The 26,234-nt window shown below is 47.0% G+C and overlaps 1 protein-coding gene across 2 annotated transcripts in view; it reads right to left on the bottom strand.

The window, feature by feature from the left end:
• LOC121007452 (aldehyde oxidase-like) overlaps window positions 1-18,233 on the bottom strand; it is a 292,875-nt gene extending 274,642 nt beyond the window's left edge. The window contains exons 1-3 of one of the 2 annotated variants that reach the window (XM_040439380.1): window positions 18,129-18,233; window positions 8,561-8,618; window positions 6,079-6,175 (exon numbers count right to left, since the gene is read on the bottom strand). In XM_040439380.1, the coding sequence (XP_040295314.1) occupies window positions 6,079-6,175; window positions 8,561-8,618; window positions 18,129-18,182 (209 nt within the window). In that variant the 5' untranslated portion in view covers window positions 18,183-18,233. The remainder of the gene's footprint in view (window positions 1-6,078; window positions 6,176-8,560; window positions 8,619-18,128) is intronic. The other variant, XM_040439381.1, reaches the window with a different exon arrangement.
• Window positions 18,234-26,234: the final 8,001 nt, after the last annotated feature.

Here is a 26,234-nt window from a genome sequence, read left to right as displayed (position 1 = left end):
GGAGTCTGTTGCGAGCCAAAGGTCTCACTTCCGGAAACGTTCTCCGGGGGCAGTGAGAATTTTGTTCGCTTCAGAGAGGCATGCAAACTCCATTTTTGCTTATGTCCCCACTCCTCTGGTAAGGAGGAGCAGAGGGTGAGGATTGTCATCTCCCTGCTCAGGGGTAATGCTCAGACTTGGCTTTTTCGCTGCCAACAGGGGATCCCTCCCTTCGATCCGTGGAAGGATTTTTTGTGGCCCTGGGGCAGATATATGATGACCCGGATCGTGTTGCTCTGGCCGAATCTAACTTACGTGTTTTATGCCAGAACAAACTGTCTGCGGAGCTTTATTGTTCTGAATTTCGGAGATGGGCAGCTGATTCGGGTTGGAATGATGCTGCACTCCGGAGTCAGTTCTGTCATGGTCTCTCAGAGAGATTGAAAGATGCGTTTGCCTTCCATGAGAGACCAACGTCCTTAGAGTCTGCCATGTCATTGGCGGTACGCCTTGACAGGCGTCTAAGAGAAAGAAACGAGACCTCTCTGTCCAGCCATTGTCAGTCTAGGGGCAGTGGTGTTGACTCATTCAGTGTGCAGGGGCCTCATCCTGTCTCGCTCCCCTCTGAGGAGGAGCCCATGCAGCTAGGTCGACTTGCCCCTGATAAAAGAGGATTTAGTCCTCAGAGTATGGTGTGTTTTTGTTGTGGGGGCATAGTTCATTTGGCAAATGTTTGTCCCTCTAGGAGATTCTTGAACTGTACTAAGAGCGATAATAAGAGAAAAACCTCAAAAGGTAAATCATCAAATTCTGCTTCATCTGCTACTTTGGGAAAAAGTTGATGTAGGAATTGATGCTTTTCCTCTGACCTGCAGTTCCCGTTTTCTCCTGTCTGCCAGGGTGGCGCTAGAGAGCAAAGTCATTTCTTGTGAGATTTTTGTCGATAGTGGAGCGGCCGTCAATCTTATTGACACTCAATTTGTAGCCATGCATGGTTTTCAGGTTTGCACATTAGAAAAGGATATACCTGTTTTTGCTATTGACTCTGCTCCACTCTCACAGAGATCTCTGAAGGGCATTGTTCACAATATCCGGCTAGCTGTAGGTGACACTCATGTGGAGGATATATCTTGTTTCATCCTTAACGGATTGCCTTCTCCTCTAGTTTTGGGGTTACCCTGGCTCACTAGACATAACCCCACTATTGATTGGCAAGGAAGGCAAATAAATGAGTGGAGTGACTTTTGTAGAGAGAATTGTCTCACAGCGACTTTTGCAGAGGTGTCTACTAAAACTATGCCATCATTTCTCTCTGATTTCTCGGACGTGTTTTCCGAGAGCGGTGTTCAGGAGCTACCTCCTCACCGGGAGTTTGACTGTCCCAATAACCTCATTCCCGGCGCCAAGCTGCCAAAAGCACGCCTCTACAATCTCTCACAACCGGAAAGAATCGCAATGCGAACTTATATCTCCGAGAGTCTCGAGAAGGGGCATATTCGTCCCTCAAAGTCACCTGTGGCCGCGGGTTTTTTTTTTTGTTAAAAAAAAAGATGCCTCTCTGAGACCTTGCCTAGATTTTAGGGAGCTGAACCGTATCACGATTCGCGATCCCTATCCCCTTCCTCTGATCCCGGACCTCTTCAACCAAATTGTTGGGGCCAAGGTGTTTTCCAAATTGGATTTGAGAGACGCGTACAACCTGGTCAGGGTCAGAGAGGGGGATGAATGGAAAACGGCCTTTAATACCCCTAACGGGCATTTCGAGAATCTCGTTATGCCTTTCGGCCTGATGAATGCTCCGGCCGTCTTTCAGCATTTTGTTAATAGTATTTTCTACCATTTAATGGGGAAATTTGTATTGGTGTATCTTGATGATATTTTAATTTTTTCCCCTGATGTTCAGACCCATCAGGATCATCTTTTTCAGGTTCTGCAGATTCTGCGGGAAAATAAATTGTATGCCAAGCTGGAGAAATGTCTTTTTATGGTATCGGAGATTCAATTTCTGGGTTTTCTCCTCTCTGCTTCTGGTTTTCGCATGGATCCGGAGAAGGTCCGTGCTGTACTTGAGTGGGAGCTGCCTGAGAATCAGAAGGCATTGATGCGCTTTCTGGGTTTTGCGAACTATTACAGAAAGTTCATTTTGAATTATTCCTCTGTTGTCAAACCCCTTACTGACATGACAAAAAAGGGGGCGGATTTTTCCTCTTGGTCGGAGGAGGCGCTTGCAGCCTTTTCTAAGATTAAAGAGAGTTTTGCGTCTGCTCCCGTCTTGGTGCATCCCGATGTTTCCTTACCTTTTATTGTTGAGGTGGATGCTTCCGAGGTGGGTGTGGGTGCGGTTTTGTCCCAGGGCCCTTCTCCTGCCAAATGGCGACCCTGTGCCTTTTTCTCTAAAAAACTCTCCCCGGCAGAGAGAAACTATGATGTGGGAGATAGGGAGTTGTTGGCCATCAAGTTGGCTTTCGAGGAATGGCGCCATTGGTTGGAGGGGGCCAGGCACCCTATCACCGTTTTTACCGACCATAAGAATCTGGCATACTTGGAGTCGGCCAGGCGTATGAATCCGAGACAGGCCAGATGGTCTCTGTTCTTCTCCAGATTCAATTTTGTTGTTACATTCCGACCTGGGATAAAAAATGTGAAGGCTGATGCTCTCTCTCGCTGTTTTCCGGGAGGAGGAAACTCCGAGGACCCGGGTCCCATTTTGGCGGAGGGGGTAGTTGTTTCTGCTCTATATTCCGATTTGGAGGCCGAGGTCCAGGCTGCCCAGACTGAGGCACCTGCCCGTTGTCCTTCTGGGAAGTTGTTCGTGCCTCCTGAGCTACGTCACAAACTCTTTAAGGAGCATCATGATACGGTTCTTGCTGGTCACCCCGGGAGTAGAGCCACGGTAGATCTCATTGCTCGGAGATTTTGGTGGCCGGCTCTTCGTAAGTCGGTGGAGGGTTTTGTGGCTGCTTGTGAGACGTGCGCTCGCGCTAAGGTCCCTCGTTCACGGCCTTCAGGTTCCCTTCTCCCGTTACCCATACCTTCCCGTCCTTGGACACACCTGTCCATGGACTTCATCACGGATCTTCCTCGTTCCTCGGGGAAGTCGGTGATCCTGGTGGTGGTGGACCGTTTTAGCAAGATGGCTCATTTCGTACCTTTCCCTGGTTTACCCAATGCTAAAACGTTGGCGCAAGCTTTTGTCGACCATATTGTTAAATTGCACGGCATTCCCTCTGATATTGTTTCCGATAGAGGCACGCAGTTTGTGTCCAGGTTCTGGAAGGCTTTCTGTTGTCGCCTGGGGGTTCGGCTGTCCTTCTCTTCTGCTTTTCACCCGCAGTCGAATGGTCAGACTGAGCGCCTCAATCAGAATCTGGAGACATATTTGCGCTGTTTTGTGGCAGAGAACCAGGAGGATTGGTGTTCATTTCTCCCTCTTGCTGAGTTTGCTCTGAACAACCGTCGTCAGGAATCTTCTGATAAGTCACCATTCTTTGGTGCATATGGGTTCCATCCGCAGTTTGGGACATTCTCGGGAGGGGCTCTTTCTGGTTTACCTGAGGAGGAGAGATTTTCCTCGTCTTTGTCTACCATTTGGCAAAAGATTCAGAGTAATCTTAAAAAGATGAGTGAGAGGTATAGGCGTGTGGCTGATAAGAGACGTGTGCCTGGTCCGGACCTGAATGTGGGTGATCTGGTGTGGTTGTCTACAAGAAATATTAAACTGAAGGTTCCCTCCTGGAAATTGGGTCCCAAGTTTATTGGGCCTTATAAAATCTTGTCAGTCATCAATCCTGTTGCCTTCCGTCTTGATCTTCCACGTGTTTGGAAGATACATAATGTATTTCACAGATCTCTCTTAAAACCATATGTCCAGCCCACGGTACCCTCCTTTTTGCCTCCTCCTCCGATTTTGGTTGATGGCAATCTGGAGTTTGAGGTTTCCAGAATTGTGGACTCTCGCATTGTCCGCGGTTCTCTTCAGTACCTCGTTCATTGGAAGGGTTATGGTCCTGAGGAGAGGATGTGGGTTCCGGTGTCGGACATTAAAGCCACTCGCCTCATCAGGGCATTTCATAGGGCTCATCCTGAGAAGGTGGGTCCTGGGTGTCCGGAGTCCACCCGTAGAGGGGGGGTACTGTCACTACCAGAGCTTTGGGACGTTCTCACAGCTCTGTTTCTCCACCCCTGTGATGATGTCACTACTAGAGCTGGGAGGAGTTCTCACTGCTCTGTTTACTTTTGGTTTCCTTCCTCCCAGCTGTTCCTCATGAGTTTGATTTCCCTCTCTTTATATCACCCCTCCTCCTATTGTAGGGCGTGGATTATAGTTCTCATTTCAGTTGTAGCTCTTGCTTTAGTATCTTCACTTGTAGCTATCAGTTCACTGGACCTGTGTTCTGCTGCAGCAAGCACTCCGGATATTGCCAGCTGTCCTTGGATCCGTCTTCTCTGCGGCTGCAACACCTTCAGCTAAGTGTACAGACTTTGTTGTGTTCCTGATTATTTTCTGACTGGATCTGAGGTGGCCACGGTTCCCTCCATATACTGAGTAGGGCACCGGTGGCCGTGCCCCTTTCACTATTGTAGGGGTTACAGTGGTCATCAGTCTTAGGCACGTGGGCATGCCTCGTTCCGCCATTTGGATCCGGGCATGTGCTTTAGCAGAATAGGGAGAGCTTTGAGGGTCTGACAGGGGTCACCCTTTATCCTCCCTAGTTTGGGTCCGGTCAGTAGCTCTTTTACTGTGTATACTATTGTTGCTCACATACAGCCGTGACAGGAATCAATTAAAGCAGTGTTTCTCAATCCAGTCGTCCTGGAGCTCCAAAAGGGTTTGTCATAAAGAAAGTTATTCTTTTTAGAATGTAATAAAATTAACATATTACATTTATTTATAAAACAAAACATGCAATGCAACAGCTCTCTGCAAACCAAATAAAGTACAAATTGCATAATAATTGCAAGTGCTATACTAATAAGTTAGAGACGCTTGGCAAATCATTTTGTACAAAATTATTTGAGCCCGTCTGCCGTACGTCAAGGCGATCTCTGTAAGACGGGTTCCTAACACTAAATTCTACCTGTTATGTGCCTTGACGGCTACCATACAATTCAGGGAGTGAAGGTTCCACATGCATGCTGGGCCTGCTTTAATTTCTGTCATTTTTGGTGCCAAAATGGCCTCCATTATATCCAAGGAATGCAGGTACCAACATGCATGCCGAGCCCACTCCTCACCACTCCTGATGCCAAATGGCCACCAAGGACTGCAATGAGAGTCCACACACTATCTCTCTCCTGGTGCCAAATGACTTCCAGTGAACGAGGGGGAGCAGGCCAAGCTATATACTCACACTAATTAAAATCAGCCTATGGGGCAGACGAGCTGGTCAGGAGTGCACGACTAAGGAGGCAGCCACACCTCCGGTACAAACTGCAAAGAAAAAGGGGGTCAGTTAGCACATCCCAATGCTCAGGGGCACGTTGCTATGGCTGAGAACAAGACTGTAAAACAAAACATGCGATGCAACAGCAACTCCCTGAATTGTATGGTTGCCGTCATGGCGTATAACAGGTAGAATTTAGTGTTAGGAACCCGTCGAGATCGCCCTGACGTGCGGCAGACGGGCTCAAATAATTTTGAACAAAATGATTTGCCAAGTATCTCTAACTTATTAGTATAGCACTTGCAATTATTATGCAATTTTGTACTTTATTTGGTTTGCAGTGAGCTGTTGCATTGCATGTTTTGTTTTACAGTCTTGTTCTCAGCCATAGCAACGTGCCCCTGAGCTTTGGGATGTGCTGACTGACCCCCTTTTTTCTTTTCATTTATTTATACATAAAATGAAATCGATAAAAATGAAGGACAGCTAGACGCATACTAAGGCTGGCCATACACAGTAAATACATTTCACCCAAACCTGAAGATTTTGGTAAGAACAGACAACCATCTAATGCAGGCATGCTCAACCTGTGGCCCTCCAGCTGTTGCAAAACTACAACTCCCATCATTCCCGGACAGCCTACAGCTATCATCCTACAGAAGGGCATGGTATACATTAGCCTGTGTCTGTAGAGTGGCCCTGAAACAAAGGATACAAAATGTTCTTGGTAACCGGATTAATTGCAGACACCATCACAGTGCAGGCTCCACATCCGCCTCCTCCACAACCATATTTTGTTCCAGTAAGAAGAACTGTTAGAAATCAGTTAAGGAAACAGAGAAGATTGTAGAAAACGGATCTTCCTTATTGATTAGGGTGTTTCTAACACAATTTTTATAGTAGGCAGACATGTGAATAGAATACATAGGATGATATGTATACATAGGATACATAGGAAGATATAACACAAAAATGGAGGGAAGGCTTGGTATATGCAGCAATAATAACAGCATAGTTGCCAACTGTCCCAAATTTGCAGGGACGGTCCCTGATTTTCAATGGGTGGTGCTAATGCAACTGTGGAAAAAGATAATTGAAGCAGCGCTCACCTGCGTTCGGCCACTCAGAAGCACGGACACAGCCCGGACCCAGCTGACATGAATTGTAGACAAAAAAATGAAGAAATCCAGCTTCTGAAAATCGTGTTACTTTATTCCAACGTTAAAATCTCCACATACAGGAAAAAACAAACAGGTTCAATGTACCTGCATCCATAAATGACCATTCCTGGGCTTAGATGCCCCGAATTTACCAACTGAAATGTGGATTTTAGTCACCAGTATAAACTTATTATATAGTTGCATAGAAAGTACAGCAGAAAAATCACAAAATCACAGTATTTTATGGTATTTTTTAAGAAAGTGAAAACCAAAACTTTGTGATGCACCATATATGACATTTGGCTGAAACACGTACACGAGCTCCAGTTTGTATATCAGTGGACATCATGGAATCGATCTACTAATATTGTATACATAGATACTGAACTAAAGGGCTCTTCACATGAAACGGCATATAGATAAGATTGATGGGGTACCGGTTGTTGGATTCTCAATCATCAGCCAATAGTCTAATCAATATGCTTTATATTTACTTTACTCTTCGTCTACAGACCACTATTAGGCTGGGTTCACATCTGCATCCCTATTTAGAGATGTCCTATTTTTGTCTGTGATTATGGGTCCATCATGCACATTAGGCCTCATGCACATGACCTTTCTGTGTTTTGCGGTCTGCGAATTGCGGATCCGCAAAACACAGATGGCGTCCATGTGTATTCCGCAAATTATGGAACGGCACGGACAGCCATTGATATAACTGCCTATTTTTGTCTGCAAAACAGACAAGAATAGAACAGGTTATATTTTTTTGAGGACCACGGAGCGGAGTAACGGATTCTTTTGCAGCCCCATTGAAGTGAATGGGTCCGCATCCAAGCCGCAAAAACTGTGGCTCGGATGCGGACCAAAACAATCGTCACGTGCATGAGGCCTTATATTATGAGTCAGTGAAAAACATGGATACGAACTGTGTTTGGTCTGTATTTTTCATGGATCGTTGCTAGGATATGCTCTGGAAATTCAGCCTGCAGTAACAGTTTAAGGGTCCATTCACACGTCTGTAGTGTATTGCGGATCCGCAATACACCCGGCCGGCACCCCCATAGAAATGCCTATTCTTGTCCGCTATTGCGGACAAGAATAGGACATGTTCTATTTTTTTCGGGAGCTGCGGACCGGAAGTACGGAGCCGCGGACCAGAAATTGTGCTGTCCGCATCCTTCCCGTCCCCATTGAGAATGAACAGGTCAGCACATGTTCCGCAGAATTGCGAAACAGATGCGGACCCATTCTACGGACGTGTGAATGGATCCTAAGTAGAATATGGTGAGCAGAAAGCTGACACACGGGCCAAACAAGGATCCTTCATGGACATCTTCATGGATGAACTACTGAGCATCTTGCAAAATGAAAAATGAAGCGAATGAGCAGGTGTGCATATCAGCAGCTGACAACGCCAAAGTAAAAGCAAACACAATGCACTGCACTCTGCAAACACCATATATATAAACTAATGCTGTGTGCACTACATAAATGAATACAGATTAGGCTACTTTCACATTAACGTTTTTTGCGGATCCGTCATGGATCTGCAAAAACGCTTCCGTTACAATAATACAACCGTCTGCATCAGTCATGAATGGATCTGGTTGTATTATGTCTTCTATAGCTATGACGGATCCGTCTTGAACATCATTGAAAGTCAATGGTGGGCGGATCCATTTTCTATTGTGTCAGAGAAAACGGATCAGTCTTCCTCCGCACCACATCGCGGACAGAAAAACGTTGCAAGCAGCATTTCGGTGTCCGCCTCCAGAGCGGAATGGAAGCGCAACGGAGGCAAACTGATGCATTTTGAGCGGATCCTTTCCCATTCAGAATGCATTAGGGCAAAACTGATCCGTTTTGAGAGCCCATGACGGATCTCAGAAACGCAAAGCTAAAACGCTAGTGTGAAAGTAGCCTAACAGCATTAGCTCATTTAATTAGTATATCACTGTTGTGGAAATTAAAAGATTATATGATATAAAGGAAATACAAAACTCAAAATATGTTTTCTAACATATAAAAGGATACGTTTTTTACGAAGATAAGGCAAAAGCATAACTTCTGGATCAGCATTTTTCTCAAGAGTCTACAGAATATAAATAACAAGTATATAAATATTTTTAAAAAAAAGTTTGGCTGGTAACATTCTGTTACTGTGGCCTTCATTCAGCGAGTAAGAAATCAAAACAAAGAAAAGAAATGTTTTTCCATATTCCTTAGAAGAAGTCTGTAAAGGATACGGATATGCACACTGATGCCTAACAATATGCAATTTGTAATTACCAAAATATACGTTTCCAAAACAGCATAGGGTCTAAAAAGCACAAAAACCTGTTTGTGACACCAGCCTTTGGCGTCTTTCACACAAGCGAGTTTTCCGTCAGGTTGAGATGCGTGAAGCAAATGCATAGAATCCGGACTGAATACTGACCCATGCATTTCATTGGGTCTGTGCACATTTTTCACGCATCATTTCTGCGTTCAGGTAAAATTGCAGCATGTTCTATATTCTGCGTTTTTCACGCTGCTCTGGTTTCATAGAAGTGAATGGGGCTTCAATAAAAGACAGATTGCCCGGATTTAATGCGTTTTTCATTGATAGTTGCTAGGAGATTTAGATTGTTATTCTTCCTTTTTTCACGAGTGTGAAAAACGCATCAAAAACTGATCGCACCTGCGAGGAAAAACTGAACGCAAATGTAGACAAAAAGTTCTGTTTTTTCCTGAACAGATCCTGACACAATCCGTATTATTTGTGTGAAAGAGGCCTTATAGCTCTCAAATGGGGTTGTCACTGATTATCAGACTAGCCAAATCTGCTTGGATATGAACTGCCTAGAAAGGTGGCTTCACATGCCGCAGATTTTGTTCAGTCCCCTTTAGGGTCCATTCACACGTCCGCAAAATGGGTCCGCATCCGTTCTGCCATTTTGCGGAAACGGGTGCAGACCCATTCATTTTCAATGGGGCCGGAATGTGCTGTCCGCATCCGCATTTGCGGATCCGCACTTCCGCATCCGTGCTTCCGGTTCCCGCCAAAAAATAGAACATGTCCTATTCTTGTCCGCAATTGCGGACAAGATTAGGCATTTTCTATTATAGTGCCGGCGATGTGCGGTCTGCAAATTGCGGAATGCACATTGCGGTGTCCGTGTTTTGCGGATCCGCATAACACTTACGGACGTGTGAATGGACCCTTATTTGAATGGTATTGTTTTGGCGGGAAGCACATGGACTTCTGAAAGCCCCATTCAGGTCAGTGCAACGGATTTTCAGCAACCAAATCTGCTGCATGTGAAGGCACCTTAAAGAGGACCTTTCACAAGAATAACATCTAAACTAACTGGGGGGGGGGGGGATTGCAGCATGCTCTGGGCTGTGGCATTTTTTCAGACTTTTACCATACACTACTCTATATAAAAAGAAGTCTGACAAAAAAAACACCAACCCTAAACAAAACTTGAAAAAGGCAGTTTTTTATGGCAGTTTTTTATAATGATAATAAAAAAAGACCAAAAAAACCTAGAAAAAAGATGGAGTGTGGCAGCACCCGGAGGCCAGACCCTGGGTGCGGGTAAATGCACATAAGATCCGCACAAATGTCCATGCGGATTTATGTGCGAATCTGCAGCATATCCACACCAAAATCTACAATCTAATTGCGGATTTGATGCGGTTTTGCCACAAGTCTCACCGTTCCATTAAAAAGGGTGAAATCTGCAGCAAAAACCACAAACATAATTAACATGTTATTTATTTTGAAATCTATCTGGCTGCTGTTCAAAAATACACTCAAAATCGCGATGGCAGGTCAAGTTCTGCATGGAAAATCTGTGAAGATTTGTCAAGTCTCATTCACTTTGCTGATACTGTATTAGGCTACATTCACACGACCGTATTGTGAATCCGCAAAACACAGATACTGGCCCATGTGCGTTCTGCAATTTGCGGACCGCACACGGCCGCCGCTACCGTAGAAAATGCCTATTCCTGTCCGCAATTGCAGACAAGAATAAGACTCTATTTTTTTTTGTGGGGCCGCGGAACACACCTACGGATGTGGACAGCACACGGTGCGCTGTCCACATCTTTTGAGGCCCCATTGAAATTAATCAGCAATTTTGCGGAACAGATGCAAACTCATTCATACGGTCGTGTGCATGAGGCCTTATGCTGCTGTTTTTCCTCAGGAAAATTTGCACAGAGTAAAAACACATGTAATCCGCATGATGTGAAGGTTGCCTTAGGGCTCATGTACACAACAGTTGCCTGTTTTGCAGTCCACAAATCGCAAAACACGGATACTGGTCTTGTGCATTCCAAATATTGCACAACGGAACGTCCGGTCCACAAGAGAACAGTCCTATCCTTGTCTGACAAGAATAGGACATGTTCTATATTTTTGCAGATGCAACGTAACATACAAACAGATGCGGACAGCAAAAAAAATGCAGATCAGATGAAGACAAAAACAATGGTCGTGTGGTGGATAAGCCCTTAGGCCGCTTTCAGACGAGCGTATTTGCAATGGGTATATAGTCCGGATTTTATGTTCCGGAATTCTCTGCTAATGTTAATGAATGGAGATATTGACATGCAGTGCATAAGTAATGAAGGAAGGAAGAAATACACATGTAAACCCTGATGAAATCCTGAAGCAATCCTGATAACAATACTGATGGTACATCCAGAATACTGACGGATTTCAATACACTCGTCTGAAAGTGGCCTTAGGCCTCTTGCACACGAACGTTGTGTGCCCGTGGGCGCATTGTGGCCCACATACGGCAGGTCCGCAATACACGGGCACCGGCCCGTGTGCACTCCACATCACTTGAATGGGTCCGCAATCACGGAGATGCGATACAGAAGCACGGATTGGAACCCCACGGAAGTTTCTGTCCGTGCCTCCGCACCGCCAAAAAATAGAACTTGTTCTATTTTTTTGCGGTGCGGACGGATCACGGACCCATTCAAGTTGAATGGGTCTCGATCCGTCCCGGCCGCCGCAAATTGTGGTCCCCAAAGCACAGAACGGATGCACAACATTCGTGTGCAAGAGGCTGGTCCACAATGCACGGGGACCGACTGTGGAGCAGCCGCATGTGGATCGCAGACCCATTCACTTGAATGGGGTCCGCGATCCGTCCGTTCTGCAAAAAGAAAGAACAAGTTCTATCTTTTTGCGGAACGGAAGCACGGAACGGATGCACAACATTCGTGTGCAAGAGGCCGGTCCACAATGCACGGGCACCGACTGTGGAGCAGCCGAATGTGGATCGCAGACCCATTCATATGAATGAGGTCTGCGATCCGTCTGTTTTGCAAAAAGATAGAACAAGTTCTATCTTTTTGCGGAACGGAGGCACGGAACGGAACACTACAAAAGCACTCTGTAGTGCTTCTGTGGGGATCCGTTCCATGCTTCCGATCCGCACCGCATCTCCGGATTTGCGTGATGCCAATGCACACAGCTGGTGACCCGTGTATTGCGAAACCGCCTTAGGCGGCCCGCAGCACGGGCACGGAGCCCTTACGTTCATGTGAAAAAAACCTTAGACAGATTTGTTAATTAATAAAACTGGATAGCTGGGCGAGTATGTGGAGGCTGTGCAGCTATGTTCACAAAGGACAGGGCAAATCCATAGTGTATCTGCCAGGATTCTGCAGTAGCAAAATATGCATCGAAAGCTATGGATTTTGTTGCTGAATTTATTGCAGAATTACACTCTGTATTGCACAGGATGAAATCTGTCCCCGAAATCGCAGCCTAAATTGACATGCTGCAGATATAGAATCCACAGTTCCTGAAAAGGTTTGGTAAAATATTTTCCACTCTGCAGGTACTGTAACACATTGAGGATTTTTCTGTATGCAAATCCACAACGGAAGATGCACAGCATGTATGCCACATGTGAGCTATTAAGAAGTAGCACAAAAGGGTTTCGGAGGACTAGCTTCATGTATATAATTATAAAAACCAAGATGGCTGCACACCATTATACATACAAACAATAGAGCTAAGAAATGAGGGTCATTCTAAATAAAAGTGGTACAATACCGACTATAAATGAGTCAATGGAAGCTCTTAGCGCACATATTTTCTCAAACATGTTTTTATAATTATGTTTGCTTCATGGATATGCACCTGTGATTCTGAAAGTTTTAGTCTAAATTCTCTTGTGGTTCATGTATATATTGTAGTGAACAAGGATTTGAAATTAGTGTGTCACAGGAGTAAGACACGGACAAGCAGTAATCCAGGAGGGTCCTGTGAATTATCTAGCAGGACGTACTGTAGGCATAGTTTTCCTATTACAACTAGAGATAAGCGAATTTCATATTTTGAAATTCGTTCACGCTTCGTTTGGTGGTAAAAGCATAATTGCGTTATGTATTCAGTTACCACGGACCATAACACAATTCTATGACAGAATGCATTTAGAGGCATTCCGTTATTCATTCCGACGCAGTGCTTTAAGTGGGCCAAAAGAGATGCCGGTACTCTATTAGGCGCCGGTGCTCCCCCCCCCTGCACATCAGACCCCCCCATCACACACATATATATTAGTTCCTCTATGTACCAGTACAGTACCCCCCCCACCACCGCACATTCGTTCCTCTCTGTACCAGTACCCCCCTGCACATCAGACCCCCCCCCCACTCATCACACACACACACATTAATTCCTCTCTGTACCAGTACCCCCCTGCCAGGGGGGTACTGGTACAGAGAGGAATTAATGTGTGTGTGTGTGTGATGAGGGGGGGGTCTGATGTGCAGGGGGGTACTGGTTCAGAGAGGAACGAATGTGCGGTGGTGGGGGGGGGGGGGGTACTGGTACATAGAGGAACTAATATATATGTGTGTGATGGGGGGTCTGATGTGCAGAGGGGTACTGGTACAGAGAGGCACTAATGTGTGGTGGTGGTGGGGGGGGGGGGGGTACTGGTAAAGAGAGGAACTAATGTGTGTGATGAGGGGGGGGGGGTCTGATGTGCAGGGGGGTACTGGTACAGAGAGGAACGAATGTGCGGTGGTGGGGGGGGGGTCCTGGTACATAGAGGAACTAATATATATGTGTGTGATGGGGGGGTCTGATGTGCAGGGGCCCCCTACACATCAGACCCACCCATCAGACACATATATATTAGTTCCTCTATGTACCAGTACCCCCCCCCCCCCACCACCGCACATTCGTTCCTCTCTGTACCAGTACCCCCCTGCACATCAGACCCCCCCCCCCTTCCCTCATCACACACATTAATTCCTCTCTGTACCAGTACCCCCCTGCCAGGGGGGGGGGGGGGGTACTGGTACAGAGAGGAACTAATGTGTGTGGGGGGAGGGGGGGTGCCTGTCACTCACCAGTACTCTTCAGAAGTTGGATTCCAAAGCAAAGTCGATGTTCTTTGCTGCACCGTCCGACTCCTGACTCCAAGGAGGACCAGTCACTGGTCGCCGCACTGATCGCTCCTCAGTCACAGGCGCGCGGGAAGGAGTTGACGTCACCTAACGTGAGGTCAACTCCCTGCCTGCGCCAGCCTGAGCCGTACTCTGCAACGACCCGCCCCCCTCCACTAGCTGCCCAGCCAACGACATTAGGGAGGAGATACTGCCAGCTCTCCGCTGCGCTCCGGCAGGGCCGGCCTTAGGTGTCCAGGCGCCCTGTGCGAGCTAACCTTGTGGCGCCCCCCCCCCCCAAAAAAAAACAAAAAAACACTGCTTGTTGCTGGCATCATGGCATAGGCTGGCTGACTATCCAACCAAGTAGTTACCAGCCCGCACACCCCAAAGGCCGGTGTAATGTTATACTTCCCTACTTCGTGAGATTTCCCTACCTTCGTCACTTCCGGTCGCACCGGACATGACGTGAGGAGGTGTGCAGCGCCGCGCAGGCGCACAATGACAGGTTAGGGAAGTTTCACAGCAGAGTGCGCATGCGCCAGGAGTCTCGCCGGCGGTTAGGGTAGGGAAAAACTATGGGCCAGTGCGCAGGCGCAGTGATCGGATGGATGTTCTCAGCTGGACACCGGCCGACACTGCGCATGCACCGGGAGCCTCACCAGCGGTTAGGGAAGGGAAAAATTATGTACGGGTCAGTGCTTTTTCCCTACCCTAACCGCTGGTGAGGCTCCCAGCGCATGCGCAGTGTCGGCCGGTGTCCTGCTGAGAACATCCATCCGATCACCGCACCTGTGCACTGGCCCATAATTTTTCCCTACCCTAACCGCCGGCGAGGCTCCCAGCGCATGCGCACTCTGCTGTGAAATTTCCCTAACCCGTCATTGTGCGCAGTGCGCCCCCCCAATATAATAAACATTGGTGGCGCAGTGCGCCCCTCCCAACACTCCAGTATAATAAACATTGGTGGCGCAGTGCGCCCCCCCAACACCCCAGTATAATAAACATTGGTGGCGCAGTGCGCCCCCCCAACACCCCAGTATAATAAACATTGGTGGCGCAGTGCGCCCCCCCAACACTCCAGTATAATAAACATTGGTGGCGCAGTGCGCCCCTCCCAACACTCCAGTATAATAAACATTGGTGGCGCAGTGCGCCCCCCCAACACCCCAGTATAATAAACATTGGTGGCGCAGTGCGCCCCCCCCAATATAATAAACATTGGCGCAGTGCGCCCCCCCAATATAATAAACATTGGTGGCGCAGTGCGCCCCCCGAACACCCCAGTATAATAAACATTGGTGGCGCAGTGCGCCCCCCCAACACCCCAGTATAATAAACATTGGTGGCGCAGTGCGCCCCCCCATCACCCCAGTATAATAAACATTGGTGGCGCAGTGCGCCCCCCCCCAATATAATAAACATTGGCGCAGTGCGCCCCCCCCAATATAATAAACATTGGTGGCGCAGTGCGCCCCCCGAACACCCCAGTATAATAAACATTGGTGGCGCAGTGCGCCCCCCCATCACCCCAGTATAATAAACATTGGTGGCGCAGTGCGCCCCCCCCCAACACCCCAGTATAATAAACATTGGTGGCGCAGTGCGCCCCCCCATCACCCCAGTATAATAAACATTGGTGGCGCAGTGCGCCCCCCCTCAATATAATAAACATTGGTGGCGCAGTGGGCCCCCCCTCAATATAATAAACATTGGTGGCGCAGTGCGCCCCCCCTCAATATAATAATCATTGGTGGCGCAGTGGGCCCCCCCTCAATATAATAATCATTGGTGGCGCAGTGGGCAGTGCCAATGAGGGTTAAAAAATAAAAATAATAATTAACTCACCTCCTCCAATTGATCGTCTTCTGTTCTTTCTTCATGACCTGTCAAAGGACCTGTGGTGACATCACTGTTAGCATCACATGATCCATCACCATGGTAATGGGTCATGTGATGAGCTCAGTGACGTCACCACAGGTCTTGAAGAAAACAGGAGAACGGCAGCTACGCGATCATCTGGAGGAGGTGAGTTAAAAAAATTTTATTATTTTTTAACCCTCACTGGCACTTCCCACTGAGCCACCAATGTTTCTTATACTGGGGTGTTTGGGGGGGAAAGTGCACTGCCTACCAACGTTTCTTATACTGGGGTGTTGGGGGGGGGGGGGGCGCACTGTGCCACAAACGTTTCTTATACAAAAACAGGAGGCGGGTGCTGGAATCAAATAGCCGGCACCCGACCTCTGTGACAGGGAGCTGCGATCAGCTACAATTAACCCCTCCAGTACCGCACCTGAAGGGTTAACTCAACTGCAGCTGATCGCAGCTCCCTGTCACAGAGGTTGGCTGTCGGCTATTTGATTCCAGCACCCGCCTCCTGTTTTTGTATTCAGGTCAGTTATCTTCATTGGTGGCGCAGTGGCCACAGCCCCTCCCCTCCTCCTCCCGTCTCTCTTCTTATTGGCAGCGGCGGGGGCAGCAGGCAGGTCAGACAGGGGAGGAGGAACGAATCAGGTCAGACAGGGGAGGGCTAGATGGAGGGGGCGCCCCGAGGGAGAACACAAGTTCAGCCTCGCCTGCCGCATATTACATTGCGAGCTGTCGGCCGCCCAGCGCCCCTGTTACTATGGCGCCCTGTGCGGCCGCACAGCCCGCACACCCCAAAGGCCGGCCCTGCGCTCCGGTACCGGAAACCCACGTACTGGGCGCACGGAGAGGTGCTGGTACTCTCCAGGGCAATTTTTGGAAGTGGCGGTACTGAGTACCGCCGCGTTCCGGCCCACTTCAAGCACTGATTCCGTCATAATAGAAGTCTATGGGCTGCAAAATGGATCCGTCCCGTTTCCGTTATGCAGGGGAGTCCTCTCCTGCATAACGGAAACAGGATGGATCCGTTATGCAGGCCGGCCGTAGACTTCTATTATGACGGAATGAATAACGGAATTCCGTTATGCATTCAGTCATAGAATTGCGTTATGGTCCGTGGTAACTGTAACATCCCAGAGTTATGTTACTAAACACTTTTGCCCCGCTACAACATGTTTAAGTGTATTTATCTTGTCATCTTGTGTAAGTTATATCTCATCCTCAATAATGTGCATTATCCAAGCCTGTTACATGTATTTGCTGTAATTTTCATGTTCACCAGCAGGTGGCAGCAATGTGTTCAGCAGGCCTTAGTAACAGTTTAGTGTTTCTAAACTGGAATAGTACATTCCAGTTTAGCTCCCCCTCTATGGGCAGAAGTGGGCTGGCCCATGTCCTGTCTCATGGGGAGGAGAAGGAAGTTTAGTTAGTGTACCAGCTACCCCTGCTAGGGGAAGGCTGTGTTAGTAGGAGCTCCTAGAAATAGGGATCCCAAACCAGGATCTCGTCTCGGTTGAGACCAAAGATCACCCTTCCCAGTCTGAGCCCTTCAGCCTCAACTGGTGACCAGCAAGAAGCCACCTCCAGATCTCCAAGACAAACCATTCCCTGTGAGCAGACCTGTGAGTAACTATCCAGAGACCAGGAGAAGACAAATTCCTCCTCAGCTAGTCAGTCCCCAACCAAGCAGAAGATAGACAGAGCAAAATATATAAATTCCTGCCATATTCTCCAGACACATAGTATAGAAGCAGAAGAGATATTGATCCCTGCCATACATTGCCAAAAACCTGCTGGGACCTAAGAGACTAATGCTGTATCTCATATGGATTCAAGCTGCCTTCAGTAAAGACAAGTTGAATTATTATTACAAGTCTGGATCTCATTTACTGCTACTAAAATCCTCAATTACTCCTACTAGCAAAACACTCATTTATTGTAAGTGAGCCAGGATCCAGGAGTCCAGCCGTACCCAGGTAGGAGACACCGTTGACACTACACAGAGACATCACCCCACTCTGGCATTCCTAACCTGGTACGTGAGTTGCAACACCTTAATGGGCCCTGAGACTGTACCCTGCGCACGCTGCAATTTGCGTCACGAGCAAACTATAGACTGGTATACCCATATCCTGACCCACTGCATAATCTGGCGTCCGTGTAACCGTATCACTCCCCGGCTCATTGCATAACGGAATCCATAATGCAATTGTGCTTTAACCACCAAACAAAGCGTGAACCAATTTCATAACATGAAATTCTCTCATCTCTAATTACAACTAAAGAAGCGTGCATATTTCTGTGAGGAGAGGAGAGTCCTTACCTTTCTGCCATTTACATAAAATAGCAGCTGGCTGGATTCAGCAGGACTCAGCATGTCTGCAGAGTTGTGAGTGTCTGAAGTTAACCAGAGGATTCAGGAACTAAGTGAAACCAGTTTGATGCCGCCCCCTTGTTTCCATTGGCAGGAGCATTGTGAGAATTCCTCTCCTACAGAACCAACACAAGATTGCTGCATTAACCCTTTAAGGCTGCTGTCACATAACATTTTTTTCTGGCATTTTTCAGGGTTTTTGCAGTTTTGAGGAGTTATCAGTTTTGCAGGATAAGGCCTCATGCACACGACCGTTGTGTGCACCCGTGGCCGTTGTTCCGTTTTCCGTGATTTTCTGCGGACCCATTGACTTTCATTGGGTCCGTTGAAAACTCTGAAAATGCACCGTTTGTCATCCGCCTCCGTGATCCGTGTTTCCTGTCCGTCAAATAAATATGACCTGTCCTATTTTTTTGACGGACAACGGTTCACGGACCCATTCAAGTCAATGGGTCCGTGAAAAAACACGGATGCACACAAGATTGGCATCCGTGTCCGTGATCCGTGTCTGTAGGCTACTTTCATACAGACGGATCTGAAGATCCGTCTGCATAAAAGCTTTTTCAGAGCTGAGTTTTCACTTCGTGAAAACTCAAATCCGACAGTATATTCTAACACAGAGGCGTTCCCATAGTGATGGGGACGCTTCTAGTTAGAATATCCTATGAACTGTGTACATGACTGCCCCCTGCTGCCTGGCAGCACCCGATCTCTTACAGGGGGCTGTGATCCGCACAATTAACCCCTCAGGTGCCGCACCTGAAGGGGTTAATTGTGCGTATCATAGCCCCCTGTAAGAGATCAGGGGCTGCCAGGCAGCAGGGGGCAGACCCCCCTCCCCAATTTTAATTTCATTGGTGGCCAGTGCGGCCCCCCCGCCCCCCCCCCTCCCTCTATTGTATTATCATTGGTGGCCAGTGTGCGCCCCCCCCCGGCCCCCCTCTATTGTATTAATATCATTGGTGGCCAGTGTGCGGCCTCCCCTCTCCCCCCCCCTTGATCATTGGTGGCAGCAGAGAGTTCCGATCGGAGTCCCAGTTTAATCGCTGGGGCTCCAATCGGTAACCATGGCAACCAGGACGCTACTGCAGTCCTGGTTGCCATGGTTACTTATCAATATTAGAAGCATCATACTTACCTGCTGCGCTGTCTGTGACCAGCCGGGAGCTCCTCCTACTGGTAAGTGACAGATCATTAAGCAATGCGCCGCACAGACCTGTCACTTACCAGTAGGAGGAACTCCCGGCTGGTCACAGACAGCGCAGCAGGTAAGTATGATGCTTCTAATATTGCTAAGTAACCATGGCAACCAGGACTGCAGTAGCGTCCTGGTTGCCATGGTTACCGATCGGAGCCCCAGCGATTAAACTGGGACTCCCATCGGAACTCTCCGCTGCCACCAATGATCGGGGGGGGGGAGGCCGCACACTGGCCACCAATGATATTAATACAATAGAGGGGGGCGCACACTGGCCACCAATGATAATACAATAGAGTGAGGGAGGGCCGCACACTGGCCACCAATGATAATACAATAGAGGGAGGGAGGGGGGGCCAGGGGGGGGACACCCACTGGCCACCAATGATATTCAAACTGGGGAGGGGGGGTCTGCCCCCTGCTGCCTGGCAGCCCCTGATCTCTTACAGGGGGCTATGATACGCACAATTAACCCCTTCAGGTGCGGCACCTGAGGGGTTAATTGTGCTGATCACAGCTCCCTGTAAGAGATCGGGTGCTGCCAGGCAGCAGGGGGCAGTCATGTACACAGTTCGTAGTATATTCTAACTTGAAGCGTCCCCATCACCATGGGAACGCCTCTGTGTTAGAATATACTGTCGGATATGAGTTTTCACGATGTAACTCAAATCCGATGGTATATTCTAACATAGAGGCGTTCCCATGGTGATGGGGACGCTTCAAGTTAAAATATACCATCGGATTGGAGAAAACTCCGATCCTATGGTATATTAACTCCTGACTTTACATTGAAAGTCAATGGGGGACGGATCCGTTTGCAATTGCACCATATTGTGTCAACGTCAAACGGATCCGTCCACATTGACTTGCATTGTAATTCATGTCCGTGGATCCTCCAAAAATCAAGGAAGATCCACGGACGAAAAAATGGTCACGGATCACGGACCAACGGAACCCGGTTTTAGGCACCGTGAAAAAATACTGTCGTGTGCATGAGGCCTAAAAAAAATTATTTTTATTGTAGTGGCATTTTTTATTTTTTCAACTCTGGGGTGCTTTTTTGGGTTTGTGGCAATTTTTTGCAAAATGCATTTGATGTGGTATTAGGCTATGGATATACGGCGATCTTGGTCATGTGACAGCTCTAGCAGGGCAGCCATATGAATTAATGGGGTCACAGCACGACTCGCACATTTGCTGTGACCAGAATCTGAGAATCACAATGAGGCTGCATGTACACGATCGTATGTGTTTTGCGGTCCGCAAATTGTGGATACGCAAAAAAAAAACTGATGACATCCGTATGCCATCCGTTTTTTTGTGTGTATCCATTGTAACAATGCCTAAAACGGGCAAGAATAGGACATGTTCTATTTTTTTTGCCGGGCTATCGGAACGGACATACTGATGCGGATAGCACACGGTGTGCTGTCCGCATTTTTTACAGACCCATTGAAATGAATGGGTCCACATCCTATTTGGAAAAAAAAACGGAAAGAACATGGAAACAAATAACGTTCGTGTGCATGTAGCCTAAAGCCAACACGTTGAATTTTTTGAGAACCTTTGGGGATTCGGCAGATATGTGAATCATGCTGCTAACCCATTCATTTCTAAGGGTGCCCTGCTAAACTGCAATCCTTGGGCAGGACAAGATTGTCATTTAGCCCTACCCTTATTGTTAATAAAGTGGCACCTTATGTCTCTCTAGCTTCTTTTCAAAAAGTCATACGCACCCCAAAATTGTACCAATCAAACCGTCATCTCATCCCGCAAAAATAATAACCTAAGAGAATCGCCAAAAAAATAAAAATAAACTATGGCTCTCAGACTATGAAGACACTAAAACATGATTTTTTTTTTGTTTAAAATATTATATTAGTGTATAAAACTTAAATACATAAAAAAAGTATGCATATTAGGTATCACCGTGTCCGTAATGACGTGCTCTAGGAAAATATGGCATGATTTAACCCCTCAGATGAACACCGTAAAAAAATCTAATAAAAATGGTATCAAAAAGCCATTTTGTCACTTTACATCACAAAAAGTCTAAGGCCCCTTTCACACGAGCGAGTATTCCGCGCGGATGCGATGCGGGAGGTGAACGCATTGCACCCGCACTGAATACTGACCCATTCATTTCTATGGGGCTGTGCACACGAGCGGTGATTTTCAAGCATCACTTTTGCGTTGCGTGAAAATCGCAGCATGCTCCTCTTTGTGCGTTTTTCACGTAACGCAGGCCCCATAGAAATGAATGGGGTTGCGTGAAAATCGCAAGCATCCGCAAGCAAGTGCGGATGCGGTGCGATTTTCACGCACAGTTGCTAGGAGACGATCGGGATGGAGACCCGAACCTTATTATTTTCCCTTATAACATGGTTATAAGGGAAAATAATAGCATTCTGAATACAGAATGCTAAGTAAAACAGGGCTGGAGGGGGTTAAAAAAAATAAAAAATCATTTAACTCACCTTAATCCACTTGCTCGCGATGCGGGCATCTCCGTCTGACTCTTTTACTGTATAGGACCTGTGGAGAGCATTAACTATAGTTTAAGGACCTGGGATGACGTCACTCCGGTCATCACATGGTACGTCACATGATCTTTTACCATGGTGATTCACCATGGTAAAAGATCATGTGACGTACCATGTGATGACCAAAGTGACATCATCCCAGGTCCTTAAACTATAGTTAATGCTCTCCACAGGTCCTATACAGTAAAAGAGTCAGACGGAGATGCCCGCATCGCGAGCAAGTGGATTAAGGTGAGTTAAATGTTTTTTTATTTTTTTTAACCCCCTCCAGCCCTGTTTTACTTAGCATTCTGTATTCAGAATGCTATTATTTTCCCTTATAACCATGTTATAAGGGAAAATAATACTATTTACAGAACACCGATCCCAAGCCCGAACTTCTGTGAAGAAGTTCGGGTTTGGGTACCAAACACGCGCGATTTTTCTCACGCGAGTGCAAAACGCATTACAATGTATTGCACTCGCGCGGAAAAATCGCGGGTGTTCCCGCAACGCACCCGCGCATTTTTTAGCAACGCCCGTGTGAAAGAGGCCTAAGGCTGGGTTCACACTTGAGCGCTTTACAGCGCGTTCAAACGCACTGTAAAACGCTCAACACATGAAAACCAATGCTTCCCTATGGCCCTGGTTCTCACTTGAGCGTTTTACAGCGCGTTTGAACGCGCTGAAAAACGCCCTACGCTTAGGCTGGGTTCACACTTGAGCGTTTTACAACGCGTTCAAACGCGCTGTAAAACGCTCAACACATGAAAACCAATGCTTCCCTATGGCCCTGGCTCTCACTTGAGCGTTTTACAGCGCGTTTGAACGCGCTGAAAAACGCCCTACGCTCAAACAAGTTCTTGAGCTTCTTTGGGGCGTTTTGACGCGCGTTTGTGGCCATAGGACACTGCAGTCAATCACACAAACGCGCGTCAAACGCGCGTTTACTATTGCAAAAAACGCGCATAAAAACGCGCGTTAAACGCGCATATAAAATGCGCTCAGGTCTGAACCCAGCCTAATAGCAAGCGATCAAACACGCACCCCAAAATAGTGCCAATCAAACCGTCATCTCATCCCGCAAAAATTACACCCTACCTAAGACAATCGCTCAAAAAAAATAAAAACTATGGCTCTTAGATAGGGTTGAGCAAACCGAACTTCATACCGAACTTTAGGATTTTTGGACCCAGGACCCGAACCTAAACTTTTCAGTAAAAGTTTGAGTTCGGTGTTCGGTGATTTAATGGTGCTTTTTGTAAGGCTGCAGAGCAGCCAATCAACAAGCGTTTAATTCTTGTACCCTTAGAAGCCATCACAGCCATGCCTACTAATGGCATGGCTGTGATTGGCCAGTGCAGCATGTGACCCAGCCTCTATATAAGCTTGGGTCACGTAGCGCTGCATGTCACTCTGCTGTTACTAGTGTACGGAGAGGATAGGAAAGAAGAATTTATCTGTTATCAGAACTTGTTAACTCTGTGATCTACAGCGTTGTTTTGTGGGTGCAGTGCAACATTTTTTTACCCTGCCCTGAGCCCAGTGACACAGAAAAAGAACTTTGATCCATCTGTTAGTTAGGTGGGGGTTGGCGCCCATTTTGTGCAAGTTCAGTGCACCAGCACAGCATATGTTCCAGGGACAATAATTTAACCCTGTTCTTTTAGTTCAGTGGGCAACATATACCCATTTTGTAAGTGCACCTGCACTGCATATGTGCCAGGGGAAGGCAAAATAATATAGGGAATCGTTCTGTGAGTTCAGGGACCCAGGGGGTGACATATTCACATTTTCTTCTGTAAAGTACAATCCAAGTAAATCCATCTGTTAGATTCTGTGGGGACAAATTATATTTTTTTTTGCTAAAAAGTACATTTGCACCCTGCACTGCATTTGTGACAGTCCAATAGAAGCGATAAATACTGCTGTTATATTCTGGTTTTAAAAAAACACCCAATTTGTGCAAGACACTACATTTGCGGCCTTTGCTGCATTTGTGACAGTCAAATACAAGCTTTAAATACTGCTGTTATATTCTGGGTTTAAAAAACACCCATTTTGTGCAAGACCCTACATTTGGAGACTTTGCTGCATTTGTGACAGTCAAATACAAGCGTCAAATACCGCTGTTATATTCTTGTATTAAAAAAACACCCATTTTGGGCAAGATAATACATTTGCGACCTTTGCTGCATTTCTGACAGTCGAATACAAGCGTTAGATACTGCTGTTTAAAAAAAAAAACACCCAATTTGGGCAAGATAATACATTTGCGGCCTTTGCTGCATTTCTGACAGTCCAATACAACCAGTCAATACTGCTGTTACATTGTTGGTTGACAAATAAAAAAAAAATTGTGACCGTGAAGTAATTGTATAAAATTTGGCTGTCACACTGTTGTGTGACCTCAAGAAATTTTTCCTCTTTATGACACCGGCTCTGCCTTACTGTCAGTGAACTTAATTGTTGACTATTGGCGGTTACATTGTCGCCTGACACAAACCAGTACGGCAGTTCACACTGATAGGCTCCACACACCTTCCAGGCGGGAAAGACAGTGCAGAGCCGGAGCAAGAAGAAGGAGAAGATGGCTGCCGCACTGCCGCTTCAGGACTAGTCCAGAGACTCCAGAGAGTTTGTCCAGAGACACAGGCAGCCTGAAAGCGACACTGACAGTGAGTGACAGTCAGTGTCACTCCCACCCTGAGTGTGTTAGGTATGTTGGCATGGGCAGGGGTAATATATGAGTGAAGTGCCAGTGCCATGAGAGCCAGGCCAAGGCCGCCAAGCAGGTGGCAGTCAGGGTGCTGGTAAAGGATGACCAGGGACACTGAGACAGTATGCCTCTCTTGGATGCCATCCGCCCATCTCTGCTGTCCATATACCAGGCCTACCCTGGTATATGGACAGCAGAGATGGGCAGATGGCATCCCAGAGGCAGTACTGTCTCTGGTCATCCTTCACCAGCACCCTGACTGCCACGGTCCTGCTTGGACTGGCTCTCATGGCACTTCAATGCCTGCTGCTTGGCTATCAGCTTCCTCTTGGTCTTTTATTTCCTGTTTTGGATTCAGGTTTTGATCTGGGTCCCTGTGAGCTTCAGGGCTGCAGCCAGCCAGGTCTGGCCTCTTAGTCTCAGGTCCAGACAGTCACTAACCAAGTTTAAGTCCCTCTGAGGCTCAGCCTGAGCTACTGCGCTGAGGCACAATTTTTATAAACTAAGCAGTGCCTGGCCTGCTGCACCACTCAGACCAGTTAAGGAGTGAGGGCAGCTTATTTCTTCAGTTTAACAATTGCTTGCTGCCCAGAGAGGTAATTTATGTGGGGAAAATGTGTCTCAGCCCAGCCTCAGGACGAGTCATACTGGACCAGTATTAATAATGGAGGACATGGGTGTAACTACCATAGTGGCAGACCATACGACTGCTATGGGGCCCAGGGCAAGAGGGGGCCCAGTCTTAGTTGGGATTAACTCCTCTTCTACTGGGGGTGAAAACTTGGCCAGGACTCCACCCTCTAAAGGAACAACTTTTAGCAAATGAGGCAGTTGAAAAATGGCCCAAGGATCATTGAAAGGGGTTTAGGCGGAAACCCTTGTGTCCTGTGTGGGGGACCTGGTTTGATCCTTGCTATGGGGCCCTTACATCTCTATGTACGCCACTGATGGAGGATTATTATTGTGGGGGCCTAGGTGGAATATGCACAGTGAGTAGTACTAGTAATATTCTTTCCCATAGGCCTATTGTGCAGCAGATTCCACTTAGGCCCCCACAGTAATAATCCTTTGTATTAATCCATTGTTAGTCCTCATTAGGCCCCATGCCCCAGCCAGGCCTCACTGAGAATCTCAGAGGGCAATTTAATTGTATTACTTTCAGTAGTGCTGGTTAGGTTGAGGCATGCATGGAGCCAAAATGGGAATTGGCAATGGATTAATTAACCCCCTTGCACCCCTGACAGGGCCTGCTCATGTTATAGTGAAATATAGCCACGCCAGCAACCCAACGGTCAATTAACTCCTCAGATGCTGTGGTCAATAGCAACTACAGCATCTGAGCAGTTACCCAGTTACAAAGGTTTTGTTTTGCCACATGTGAAAATATCCGAACAATTTAAGGTTTAAATGAAAAATGTTTTTCCTACTTGTTGAATGCTATCTTGAAAAAAAACCCTGAAAGAAAAATGTGTGATTCAACATTTTTAGCCCTGCCAAAAAATTGTGAATAAAATTATTTCAACCTAAATAAAAAAAAATTCCCAGTGACCCCACAAAAAATAATACTTACACAGCTCACACAAAAACAATAACAGCCGGTTCAGACCTGAGCGTTT

The sequence above is a fragment of the Bufo bufo genome, chromosome 7 (genome assembly GCF_905171765.1).
Source record: "Bufo bufo chromosome 7, aBufBuf1.1, whole genome shotgun sequence".
Classification (NCBI taxonomy): Eukaryota; Metazoa; Chordata; class Amphibia; order Anura; family Bufonidae; genus Bufo; species Bufo bufo.
The sequence above is the reverse complement of the archived record's forward strand: the minus strand, read 5'-3'. Positions and strand labels throughout refer to the sequence as shown.